The sequence below is a fragment of the Pelophylax lessonae genome (genome assembly GCF_965119305.1).
Source record: "Pelophylax lessonae genome assembly, chromosome: 2".
Lineage (NCBI taxonomy): Eukaryota > Metazoa > Chordata > Amphibia > Anura > Ranidae > Pelophylax > Pelophylax lessonae.
Window position 1 is genome coordinate 116,623,844 of NC_138769.1, and position 13,799 is coordinate 116,637,642.

At 44.3% G+C, this 13,799-nt stretch overlaps 1 protein-coding gene across 1 annotated transcript in view; it reads left to right on the top strand.

Moving 5' to 3' along the window:
- The window catches only part of NCOR1 (nuclear receptor corepressor 1), a 310,428-nt gene that overhangs the window by 154,567 nt on the left and 142,062 nt on the right, over positions 1-13,799 (top strand). Inside the window, exons 15-16 of the mRNA XM_082245149.1 lie at positions 1,324-1,454; positions 4,415-4,707. Coding sequence (XP_082101275.1) covers positions 1,324-1,454; positions 4,415-4,707 — 424 coding nt within the window. The remainder of the gene's footprint in view (positions 1-1,323; positions 1,455-4,414; positions 4,708-13,799) is intronic.

Genomic DNA, 13,799 nt, shown 5'->3' on the forward strand with positions numbered 1-13,799 from the left:
GTAAAGTCAGAATCAATTCAGCTCCTTAACGGAAGAAGAATGGGCTTATGAAAAAAATTACCCTTAACACTCAACTCCATGCTGCAGCATTGGTGTGAGGCTGCAGCTATCCCATATCTTCACCAGGACTGAGCAATCACATGACTGCTGATTGCTCAGTTCTCAGTCTGCTGGGAGAGGAGAGAAGTGTCTGTCAGTCACCACTCTCTGCTCTGCTCAGTAAAGTGCTAGGCTAACGAGGGGGGCGGGTTTAACTAGCTCTCAGTCATTGGCAGAGCCAGCTGGTCAGTCAGGCAGCTGGGTGGATCCCGACAATATTGTTGGGATCTTTTCATAGTCCGGAGCAGCTCTGCCCAGTCAGCTGATAGTGGGCAATAGTGACTCTCTGGGTCATGGGAGATCAAAAGTAAGTGTACTTCTGTGAGCCACAAAAGAAGTACTGCCAAAAAAGTGTTATGCCTTTATATAAATATACCCAACTAGATGTTTACATGTATGTCACTTGATGGCAATAAAATGATTTTTTTTCCTCTCTCCACATCGTCCAGTATTTTTCCTATGGTTCTTTCAGTTGGGCAGGATGTAAAAGCAGCTAGGTGGTGTTTTTTTGGTTCCACTAATGTGTAAAGTTGCTGAGAAACTCTAATTTTATTTAAAGAATACATTTTGAGTGCACTTACATGCAGTGTGATATTTAACCTTTTCCATTAATTGCAAAATAGGAAACTTTGTTGATGTAAGAGGTACCAAATATTTCTAGACAAATTGTTTGCTTATGTGTAAATAGGCGGCCCTTTGAATGTCACAGTTCTTCAATTTAGAATTAAAATTTTCTACCTGTGGCATGAGTGGGGATACCCATGATGTGTTTGGGTGTCCTGTGTTTGGTTAGGTGGGTGAGGTCTTCAATGTTGTGTTTTTTTATTTTTTTTATTTTATTACTGTCAGGAGTTTACACTTACACTGTTAGATGGCACATATTAAGCGACAGGTACTCTTTATGGTGGCATCAGGTGTCCGCTAGACATCTGAAGCCACCTCTTTTTCCATAGCACAACCTCACATATACTGGCCATTTCTTCAATTACCTATATCCATGGATGTTGGCAGAAATTTTAGGCCTGAGTAGTGGTAGCACCCTGTGATTACATCTTATGTCAGAGAAAAATTACCTTTTCTAATCTACATGTGAATTTATGAAGTATGTTTAATTAGGGAATCTTTGCTACATTTTCTATTTTTAATTTTCAGACAATGTTCAGAAACCATATTGTCCTGCAGATGTTACCAAAACTTTTTATTTTATTTTTTGTCTGTCTGCAGCAACAGATTACACGACCATCCCAAGAAGAAAAAGAAATTGACAAAGCAGATGAGGAGAAAGCAGAAAAAAATGAGAAAAAGGAGGAAGAACGAAGGGAAGAGGAGGAAAAAGATACAAAAGAGGAGTTTAGGTAAACCAAGTATGCCAGAACTTACCTTTCTGAATAAGTGACAATCTACCATTGACAAGATACAATTTTTCTTAGGTGATACATTTTTAAAGCTGAGCTATACTCGCCTCAGCTCCAGCGATGCAACGTCTCTATGCTCCCCACCTGGCCGCTGACGGGTCTCGATTGCTGGCCGCTGTCATTAGCTGGGCGAGGATGTCACTCCCGCACATGCACGGGAGTTCAGTCAGATTTGACATTGGCGCCCCTGTGCCCCCTATTGGCTAGCCGCCACTGATTTAGAATAGTACTGGCAGACGAGTGCCCGTTGGCTTAACAGGCTAAATACAAAAGAGCACAGATTTGTGAGGTTGCAAGCACAGAACTGCACATTGGTACAGTTTGTCATTATCCATCTGGATTTGGCGGATCAGATCAGATAGCGGCAGGTGTCAGCGGACATGTCACTGCTGACATCCGCTGCTCCATAGAGGTGAATAGAGGGGTCCGATCGGGTCCGCCTGAAAAACCGACAAGTCGACCTGATCGAAAAGCCGGTGTGAAAGGGCCCTTAATGTGAAAAACTGAGGCAGCCTGTTTAACATGGGAAGCCAATTGGCGGAAATTTTTTTCTTATTTTTTTTATATCCATTGAGGTCAGTTGACATCTACTGTACTTGTGCACTAAGATGCCATTCTAAATGAATGGCATTTAATGCACTTCAGTGCCCAGTGATGCACTAATGTGCAGAAAAGCATACATTATCACAACACATGGGTCAGAAGGGTAGCTATACTTCTAGATCTCTTAATTTCTCCCTTCTTATACTACCTAAATCCTAAATCCCCTTGCACTTGTATCTTGGATTAGCAGGTGCAATGTGGGCCAGGAGCGTACACCATATCAGGTGGTGCTGCAACGGGGATGCCTCCCTGCCTCCCTGCAGGTTTACAAGTAGGTATTTGGGCCTATGAAGAGCCCATTGCCTCTGCCACTTTTCACGCTGACATTTCATCTCCCTGTTACCCAACATCCCCACCACTGCACTCCTTAAAACCAGGTCTCCCAGCAATCCTTACACTGTGTTCCATATCTCCCTCCCACCCATTAACAGGTGTTCTACATACTATTCTTACTCTATAACCCTTTGTCTCTGCTCCCCCTTATCACCTTTGCAGAGACTTACAGAAAGGGGCCATGGCTGAGCCTGGAATCTCTTCTCACAAAGTGTTTGACTCTGCCCAGTTTCTCCTTCCTGGATACAGATCATCTCCCAAAAACTTGAAAGATTTGTTTCAACTGACCACAGACCTGGGTTAGGACCCTCCAAAACCAGGTGTCCACTGAAGTTTCTGGGTGAATTGACAACTGTGCACTTGCCACCTATGACTTTATGGTCAGGCAGGCAGTTTTTTGGCCTCTAGGAACACTGTTCATATTGTGTGTCTTCTGGAGGAAGAGAGATAAGGTGCATTCTTCTGGCTGAGAGCAAGAGAATGGAGGTATACTCCTGAGAGACCCCCTCCACTTCTATTACTATACAACGATTACAGTGTACCAGCCATCATTGTAAAAGTTCATTAAAGGTAATTTTTTTTAAATTTTTTTGGGTGGCTCTTTTCTTTGACATACAGATCACTATTCTTTTTTTTTAAATGAATTATAGGATACATTTAGGCTGCCCATACATGTACAATTTTTCCTTAAACTGTAGTGCAAGGGGCTGCCTAATTGGGTACAATTAAAATTTTTTTTAGTTGTTAGCTCATATTTTATGGATTTGATAAATCTAAAGGAAAAGTGTACAAAAATATTAAATATGTACTGTATGGCAAGCTTTAGTTAATTTTGCAGATTATTTGCATAACGGAATAAGCCACCCAAGACTTAAACAAAAAAAGTATGCAAACACACCCTTTTAACTTGCATAATTTACTTTAGGCCAGGTTCACATATGTGAGGTCCGCGGTTTCCAGCCTGGGGTCCGGTGCGTTTCTGTTCACCGGTTCAGGTGTGCTAATTGGCTCTGAATTTTAGCATGTATTCAAATCTGAACTGGACCCAACAAAGCTCTTGGAATCTGCGGTCACCCCGGACATGTGTAAACTTGCTCCATTTACAGCCGGTCACACTCGCATGTCGTGCACCGCATCCAGTTCGCACATGTGTGAACCCAGCTTTAGGTTGCTCATATTTACATGTGTCAGTTTAAACCCATTTAATGTTGACCTAAACATAGCTGTCAAAAGCTTGCCTATTACTCACTTAAAGCGCTCTCCCACTGCTGGTGCTACTGTTCTAACCCTGCGGCTAAAGGATTGGAAATAATGAGAGGCAGAGATAATTGGCTGGATCTACTTGAGAAACCCAACATTGTCCCTGCTGCTATGTTTGGTTGGAAGTACAAGGGAATGGTTTCCTTGTTAGACCTAAAAGGACTGCACCTGTTGAGGATGAGTAATGCTTGGGTACACATGGGAAGTTTTTTTTTTTTTTTTTTTCCATTCAACCCAGTGGCTAGGGACTTTCCCACATCCTAACGTCCCGGCCTGAACACAGTGATCGGCGCTCTCAACCATTGGCTGTGAGTGCTGATTAGATGATGATTTTCCAGCATGCTCATCTTTATTCAGAAGCTGTACATGACACCGGCTTCTGTCAGACGAAGAGCTGTAAACACGGGCTTAAAGTCAGCCGGTTCCTGTTAAACAGACCATTTTTGGCCGATTTTTGCCCCATATGTACTCCATTTAGGTACATAGCTGCAATTCTTGAACTTTTTTGACAGCAGGAAGCATAGGTGGGAGGCCAGCTTTTATAGAAATGAATGCATATTTTCAAGTAGTTTTATCTGGATCAAGACCAGCTTTGTGATGCATTATAGCACATCACCTCCATGCAAGTATGAATGGGCTCTAAATGGTATCCTTGTAGCACTGAGCCATGCAGTACTTTATTCTGTGCCTCTGAATAATTGCAGGGAGAACACCAAAGAGAAAATTGATACTGCTGCAGAAGACCTCGAGGAAAGAGAGCAATCCACTCCCAAGGGACGCAAAACGGCTAATAGCCAAGGTCGGCGGAAGGGTCGAATTACAAGATCGATGGCAAATGAGGCAGCTGCGGCTAATGCAGCAACTACCTCAAGCGCTCCTGCTGCTGCACCACCGCCTCCTCCTCCTCCAGCACCACCTCCAGCACCGCCTACTCCTGTGACCGCTCCGCCAGAAGAACCTCAAGCTCCTCCACCTGCAACAGCTGCACAGGAGCAAAGTAAGTAACAATGTGAACAAATCCCTTGCCACCCTCTTTTCATCTTGCCTTGTGTGTTTCGGACATCATAAAAATCACAACACATCTATGCCGTAAGCAGCACTTCTACCTTCATTCTCCTGCCTAGACATAGGAAGTTGTTATGCTTTTATTCTACACATTTTTATCTGTTTGAGTGCATGTTTAAAGTTTAGAGGTCAAGGACATGACCTTGAGAGCTAGTCACATATCTTACAAAATATTCATGTTTTCATAAAGTACACCTAACATAAGCTTATACCTGTGCTTCTTCATTTATAATGGAAGCCCTGATGCTTGTGGAAGACTCATTATAATGAAAATTGAAGTGGAATTCTTGCATACTCCTAACTAGCCTTAAAACTGTCCCCTCACCCCTCCTTACACCTATGCTAACTAATCCTCGTAAGAAAGTTGTATATGCCTGTTTTCAGGCTTCTCCCGTCAAGACACATGATTCTGCTCCTCTGCGGCTGCTGCTGGACAGGACAAAGCGCTCCAACAGCTGTTAAAGCCTGGAAGGGTGACTTCACCCATAGACTTCAATGGCTCATACATTGTTGGTGCTCCCTTCTCTTCCATTAAGGTGTAGGTGTAAGCTGGAATTAAATATACAAATCAGTAGTGCAGCCTTACAGCTTTAATCTGATGGAAGCAGAAAAGCGGGTGCCAGTCCAATAGTAAAATGTAACCTGAAAACACATTGGTCTGCACCACCAACAGGCTACAGTAAAATCATCTTATATTATAGAGAAGTATGGGTTTCCTTTTTAGCTTACACCTATTCTATGTGAGCTGCTAATATCTAAATAATCTGCAAAAAAGTGCAACATTTCTGTTAAAATCGAGCTAAATACCTGTGGGAGGTGCTACAGACTTTCCTGGAGTGTCATGCCGACAGTCTGGTCTGGATCCATCCCCTTTCCTCTTCTCTGATGTCTGGTCTAGACTGTCTGCTCACTCCCGAGACTTCACAGAGAACAGCTGCTCTTCCCCTCCCTCCTCCTGTTCAGGCTGTTCGATCTTCAGTACACAGAAGCCAGCAGCAATAGCGAGAGATTCTCCTTCCCACATAGCACACACCTGTTATCAAGTTCTCTTACAGACAGCCTGGAATATGCACTGTGTATATACAGAGATACAGCCTAGATCTCTACTATTTTCACAGACAAAGTCTCAATCTCCCCACTATTTATACAGAGATCCTGCATGTGCACATTGTTTTTACGGAGAGAGCCTCGATCTGTAGACTGTATAGCTGCCTGCTAAGCTTGCTACAGCTCCCACATTAGAACATCTGAGCAGAATACCAGGCATCTCTACAGTCTACAGATCGAAGGCTCTCTAAACACACTGTGCACATGCAGAAGGAGGGACAGAGAGAGGGGTTGGATTGCTGAGGTTGTTTCCACCCCCAATAAACTTTCAAACACAAAATGGACCGTTACTGAGCAAGATGAAGTGCACATGCTGGAAAAACAAAGTAATGTAGGAAAGAAAGAACAGCTGATTTGTGTTGATGGTAATATGTGCTAATTATTTAACCTATCCCATGCTTCTTTAAATCATCCACAGAGTAAAATTTCACAAACTGTTGATGCATTTGCGCCCAAAAGGGCCTTAGTCATAACTATGTCTAAGGCCTTTTGGGTGGAAACATGTCAACAGTTTGTCTCTGAGCTTTTACCCTGTGGGTGATTTAATAAGATTTTACTGCTGGTAGTGCCGACCGATTTTGTTTTCAAGTAAGCTGGAATTCTACTTTAAGTTTAGACACGTAAAGGAGCCTCTAATAACATGCACATAAGTGTGTGTGTGTGTATAGATGTATGGTAGATGCATATTTTCTGTGTATAGGATGCTGGGTAAAAAACATGCTCTACACTGTCCGATTATTATGAATCCAAGAGAGTTTAACTATTCCAAAGAGGTTCTCAAAACTTTGCAAATCTTTATGCATTGAAAAGCATATTAACTTCATACATTGTGCAAGAACTTTTCTGGAGTGCGATAACTCTTGGATTCTATATAATTGGACATTGTGGAACCTGTCGATATTACAGTGCATCCAGAAAGTATTCACAGCGCTTCACTTTTTCCACATTTTGTTATGTTACAGCCTTATTCCAAAATGGATTAAATTCATTATTTTCCTTAAAATTCTACATACAATACCCCATAATAACAATGTGAAAGAAGTTTGTTTGAAATCTTTGCAAATTTATTAAAAATAAAAAACGAATCACATGTACATAGGTATTCACAGCCTTTGCCATGACGCTCAAAATTGAGCTAAGATGCATCCTGTTTCCGCTGATCATCCTTGAGAATTTTCTACAACTTGATTGGAGTCCACTTGTGGTAAATTCAGTTGATTGGCCATGATTTGCAAAGGCACACACCTGTCTATATAAGGTCCCACAGGTAACAGTGCATGTCATAGCACAAACCAAGCCATAAAATCCAAGGAATTGTCTGTAGACCTCCGAGACAGAATTGTATTGAGGCACAGATGTGGGGAAGGCTACAAAAAAATGTCTGCAGGTCCCAATGAGCACAGTGGCCTCCATCATCTGTAAATGGTAGAAGTTTCTAACCACCAGGACTGGCCCTCCGGCCAAACTGAGCGATTGGGGTTGAATGGTCTTAGTCAGGGAGGTGACCAAGAACCCAATGGGCTCTCTGACAGAGTGCCAGCTTTTCTCTGTGGAGAGAGGAGAACCTTCCAGAAGAACAACCATCTCTGCACCAGTCCACCAATTAGGCCTTATGGTAGAGTGGCCAGACGGAAGCCACTCCTCAGTAAAAGGAACATGACAGCCCACTTGGAGTTTGCCAAAATGCACCCGGAGGACTCTCAGACCATGAGAAATAAAATTCTCTGGTCTTGTGAAACAAAGATTAAACTATTTTGCCTGAATGGCAAGTATCATGTCTGGAGGAAACCAGGCACCACTCATCACCTGGCCAATACCATCCCTACAGTGAAGCATAGTGGTGGCAGCATCATGCTGTGGGGATGTTTTTCAGCGGAAGGAACTGGGAGACTAGTCGGGATCAACAGAAAAATAATGCAGCAGTGTACAAAGACATCCTTGATGAAAACCTGCTGCAGAGCGCTTTGAACCTCCCACTGGGGAAAAGGTTCATCTTCCAACATGACAACGACCCCTAAGCACACAGCCTACCTAACAAGTGGCTACGGGACAACTCTGTGCATGTCCTTGAATTGTCTAGTCAGAGCTCAGACTTGAACCCGATTGAACATCTCTTGAGAGATCTGAAAATGACTGTGAACTGACTGTGAACCGACGCTCCCCATCCAGCCTGATGGATCTTGAGAGGTCCTGCAAAGAAGAATGGGAAAAACTGCCCAAAAATAGATGTGCCAAGCTTTTTAGCATCATACTCTCAAAGACTTGAGGTTGTAATTGGTGCCAAAGGTGCTTCAACAAAGTATTGAGCAAAGGCTGTGAATGCTTATGTACATGTGATTTTCTTCGTTTTGCACTGTATATGAATTAAGTGTAATGTCCCAATAGCTAATACAGAAGTGATGGTAAAGTGTCCACAAACAAATAATTTGACTATTTAGTGTATTTGATTTATATCTTAACTGCTCTGCATCCACCAAGGAAAAGGAGACACTAGAATGGCAGTTGGAAATCCTCTTCTAAGAATTAGCAGACCGGGAGTATTTTATATAACAGTATAGTTGTAAACAATGTCTACTATGATTATATTCTGGAAACTTTTACGTATTCATCCAAATTTGTTATTACTAACTCTTTACATGACTATTTAAAAAATCTATTTCATTGACACTTTTTTGGCATTTCTTTTGCCAATTAAGGGAAAATTGGGACATTCTTGTAAAATGCCTTTGTGTTTTCCATTTCTCCTGCTAATCATGACATTTGTTGGTGCACTAGTCTTCATGGCTGTGGGTTAGCCCTCTTTATTCAGATTAGACATCAACATTGTATCTCAGTGTAGACTGAGTTTATGGATGTGTGGAGCAAATGTGGTAAATGTTGCAAGTAGTTCAATTGAGAGATGAAACCGGATTGGTTACAGTGGGGGCATTTTTGTTTGTCATTTCTGTGTGATTAACAATGAAGACTTGTCAGTGTTTGCTTTTTCACATTTGTGATATTGTGTTACCCTTTTACATGGTGTGGTTTCATACTGAATCCTGTGAAGGCTAAATAGTCGCAGGGTGTTGAAAGGGGTTGGGTTTCCTTTTTGTAGCTATTTCATATCAAGTTTTTCTGTTGTGTTAAACACTCTGAAAATGTGCAGAACACACTACCTGAAGAATGTGTAGATTTCCTTCTGACAAAAGTTGTCCCCTAAAAATTATCTTTGCTTTCCATAGGGGACATTGCTTTCCCCCTAAAATCATCTACTTGAAATGGTGCTTTTTCGATTTTTTTTGCTCGCCTTTTTGATTGTTCATCTACCAAGCCAAGTTTCTACCCTATTTTCATTTTTCCTCATCACACACAGTCTTTCCATCCATGTTTATTTGCTTGAGATAACTGGGTAGTAGCGAGGGGCCGGTTGCAGAGCTACTGTATAACGAGCACAGGCAGGTATTGGAGCTGTTCCATTCCTGTTAGATTTTTCAGCAAACAATTATTTTCAGTGAACAATTATTCCCTTTGCGTTATAAACTGAATGGTCTGGTCATGGTGTTTGTTATGAAGATAGTTGTGCCTGAGACAGGAAGGAAGATGTTTCTTGGCAGGTTTAGGTATCCCAGTTGGAAGTTACCCTCACGCCTTGTTCCGGTGACATCTCTAAAAGTTTGCATTGCACAATTAAAGTCTCCATGAAAATGGACCCAAGGAGAAATGCAAAGCGCTATTCTATCTAGCAGGAAAAACAAAAGAAGGAAAAACCAACAAGGATCTAATCCTTTCCTACTCCAAAACAGTAAAAATTTTATTTCTCTATCGCTCATTGACAGACGTAGTCTTCTTGATTCTCAAGAGCTGGGTTATGTTGTCTCCGCAGGAGTAGGACTAGGCAGAAAGACAAAACGTTCTGGCTCCACCTTAGGGGCAGTCCCTGAGGGTATATCCTCCCTCTCTCTGCTACAGGGAATCAGTTTTTTTCTGTCTAGTCAGGAGTAAGGACCTAAGTTCCTTGCTGGGATCTTTTTGGTCCTGGCAAGATTTTTCTTTAGAAGAAATATTTTTTAGGTAGTTTTTTCTCCAGTGTTTTTCCTGGGAGATCTTCAAGCAAAAACGCCGGACTGGGCGACACTAGTGGTCACCCCAGCCGGCCTACGAGCGCGCGCAGACCATTGCATTGCGCTTGGTCGGCCGCGACACATTCAAGTAAGTATGCGGGGCCGGGCGACGGGCTGGATGTTGAGATCCAGTGGTCACCCCGGTTTCTGCCTACGAGCGCGTGCAGACCAGAGCTCCGCGCTGGGTCGGCCGCGACGGAGTCCCAGTGGAGGGACTGACCTTGCGAGTTAAAAGTCTCGCTTGGACGCCAGGAACCAGAGAGTCGAGGCGTCCGGAGTGGTCCACAAACCCCCACCCCGGTGGAGAGGGTATTGTGAAGAGAGGGTGCCTGTCGGTTCGGTATGGTGAGTAAACGTTCCCTTTTTTCTTCCCTCGTTATGAGGCAGTATGAATTATGGGCCCCTCCATACATGGTCAGTATATATCTGACACTAAAAGTCCCCCTTGTAAATACAGTATGTGTTTGTGGGAAGTGGACTTGGTTTGAGAGCTAACACTCTACCCAGCAGACTGTAGCATTACAGCAGACATAGGAGGTATAATCCTACCTTATTTGTAGTGTATCTCCTGTAGATCAATCAATCGCCACTCAGCAGAGATGCAGGTGGATGTGCTGGGAAAAACGATTTCGGCGGTCCGCCTCCATTTTGCCGTAGACCAGGTGCATGCATGTCCTCAGGTCACGCCGGCCGCCATGTTTTTGGAGTCTAATGTCTCCTGTATGGGGGCGGCCATGTTTCATGAGCCCAGCTACCTCGTGGAGAGCTGGGAACGCCGGAAGGCGTACACAGGGGGCGGAGCCACGTCCTTCTACCTGGGAAAAAGCAACAGCTCCTTCCAGTCTGTAAAAGACAGACGCTGACTGCAGTTGGTTGGAAACTTCACTGCATCGGTTGGTGAGCCTTGGGGGTCCCTCTCTCTCTCTGTGGGATCGAGAAGCAGGTACTCTGAGGGGCGCTATTGCGCTAGGGGGAGACACATAGAAAGAAAAAAAAAAAAAAATTTTTAAAAAAAAAAAAAAAGTTTTTTTTTTTTGTGTTTTCTGGCAAAGGTGTCCTGAATTAACATGGACCCTGCCACTCATGTATCTCCTCCGGATCCCCTCGAGGGGTCTGCGGGATCCTCCAGCACCCCACTGACGATTGAATCATTGTCCGCTATTATGGAAACTTTTGTGTCCCGGGTGGAAGTGGCTTGTCAGGGACAGGGCGCAAGTAAGCGACCCCCGCCTAACCCCTTATTATCTGAAACCTCGGATTCAGACTCTGAGCCTATTTCTGCAGTTGCAGGTACTTCATCTGGTATTGGTGTCTCGTGTACTGTCTTTTCAGACAGTGAGGAGGATGTTTCGGCATCAGCCATAGCCAGAGAGGAAGCGTTGGTAAACGCACTCATTGTATCTGTTCAAGAAACCTTAAGATTACAGGGTATTCCGTCAGAAATAGCTGAAACTGAAATCCCTTTTGGGACTAAAAAACGCATCAAAGTGGCGAAGGTTTTTCCATTGCCCAAATGTTTTGGCAATCCAATCAAAGAAGAATGGAGTCTGCCAAAACGCATTTCTACTATTTCTAAACGCATTAACAGGCGTTATCCGTTTGAGGAAACCCTCATTAAGAAATGGACAGAACCACCTGTGGTGGATTCACCAATTGCTAGATTGAATAAAGCCACGGTTATTCCTCTAGAAGACGCTCCGTCTTTTAAAGATCCAGTGGATCGCAAGATAGAAGCTATGTCTCGCACCATGTTTACCTTGATTGGATCAGCTTTCAGACCAATAATTGCTATTGGTCTGGTTTCGCAGGCTGTAACTGTATGGACCAAGTGGTTACGCCGGGACCTAGAAGAGGTCCCTCAGGCGGTATCAGATTCGTTGGAACAAATGATACAGGGGTTACAGTTTGTGTGTGATGCGGCGTTAGACGCCACTTCATTATTGGCGCGAGCATCTGTCTCAGCGGTGGTTCTCAGGCGTACACTGTGGCTAAAAGGTTGGTTAGCCGACCAAGGTTCCAAAAAAGCATTGGCTAATATCCCCTTTTTAGGAGAGCGTCTATTTGGAGCCAACTTAGATGAGATCATTAAGGATCTCACGGGTGGAAAGAGCACCTTTTTACCGCAAAATTTTAAAGGTAAAGGAACTCGTCAAAGACGAGGGCCTTCTTTTTCTGCTCACAAGAGGTTTTTTCGTCCCGCAGGTGAAAAAATTAAGTCCTCCAAAGCTCCTGCAGGAGGCGTCAGGGGTCGTTGGTCGGGCAAGCAAAAGCCCGCCCCCTCTAGACCTGAAGATAAACCGTCCAAAGCCTGAAGGTGCGCCCCCACCCATAACTGGGGTGGGGGGACGTCTTCGCCGGTTCCCGGATCCATGGCTTTCCAGAATCCCGGACAGATGGGTTTGCGAAGTCATAAGGTCAGGGTACAAGATCGAGTTTCGATCTCTCCCACCGGCGCGATTCTTCCCTTCCAATAGCCGACTATCCCCGGATCGTTTAGACGATCTGCGGAGAGCAGTCACAGATTTACTACAAGGAGTGGTAGTCCACGTTCCTTGGACAGAACGGTTTCAAGGTTTTTATTCAAACCTATTTACAATACCCAGGAAAGAGGGCAAAGTGCGTCCAATTCTGGACTTAAGGGCACTCAATTCTTTTGTCAACATAAGAAGATTTAGAATGGAGTCCATTCGCACAGTAGCAGCCTTTCTGCATCCAGGGGATGTCCTAGCGTCCATAGACATCTAGGACGCATATCTTCACATTCCCATTTTCGCAGGACATCAGCGGTTTCTACGCTTTTCCGTAGAAGAGAACCACTATCAGTTTGTGGCGTTACCTTTCGGTCTCGCCACGGCTCCGCGTGTCTTCACGAATGTGTTGGCCCCAATGTTGGCACTACTGCGCCAAAGAGGCATATCGATTCTAGGTTACCTAAGACGATCTTCTGCTTCATGCAGAGTCTCCTCAGACCTTGCTACAAAACATAGAAATTACTATGATTTCTTTACAGGAATTCGGGTGGCTGGTGAACCAGCAAAAGTCATTTCTGGTTCCCACCCAGAGGCTCGAATATCTGGGTCTAATTCTAGACACAGTCAGGACAAGAGTTTTTTCTTCCGGTAGGGAAACTCCGAAAGATTCAATCAGCAGTCCAGTTGTTACTATCCAACAGCTGGTCTTCCCTTCGGACTTGCATGAGGGTTCTGGGGTTGATGGTGGCTTCCTTCGAAGCAGTCCCATTTGCCCAGTCCCATACCCAAATTCTTCAGCAAGAGATTCTTCCCAGATGGAATCGGAATCCGGAATCCCTGGACAATCAGATCCGATTGAGCAAACAGACCAGAGAGTCTCTGGTCTGGTGGCTTCGGTCTCCGATGCTCAGCCAGGGAAAGTCATTTCTGCCAATATATTGGTCGATAGTGACCACGGATGCCAGTCTATCCGGATGGGGAGGAATTCTCGGTCAGTTATCTATCCAGGGACTTTGGTCCCCGGAAGAATCCAGGTTGCCGATAAATGTATTGGAACTGAGAGCGATCAGACTTTGTCTGATTCACTGGGCCGAGCAGCTCCAGGGCAGCCCGGTTCGGATCCAGTTGGACAACGCCACGGCCGTGGCTTATGTCAATCACTAGGGGGGCACCAAGAGTGTCCGAGCGGCCAAAGAAGTGGCTTGCATTCTTCGCTGGGCGGAACGTTTTGTTCCAGCTATCTCTGCGGTGTTCATTCCGGGGGTGGAAAATTGGCAGGCAAATTATCTCAGCCGTCAGACTCCGGATCAGGGGGAATGGTCCCTCCATCCAGAAGTTTTCCACCA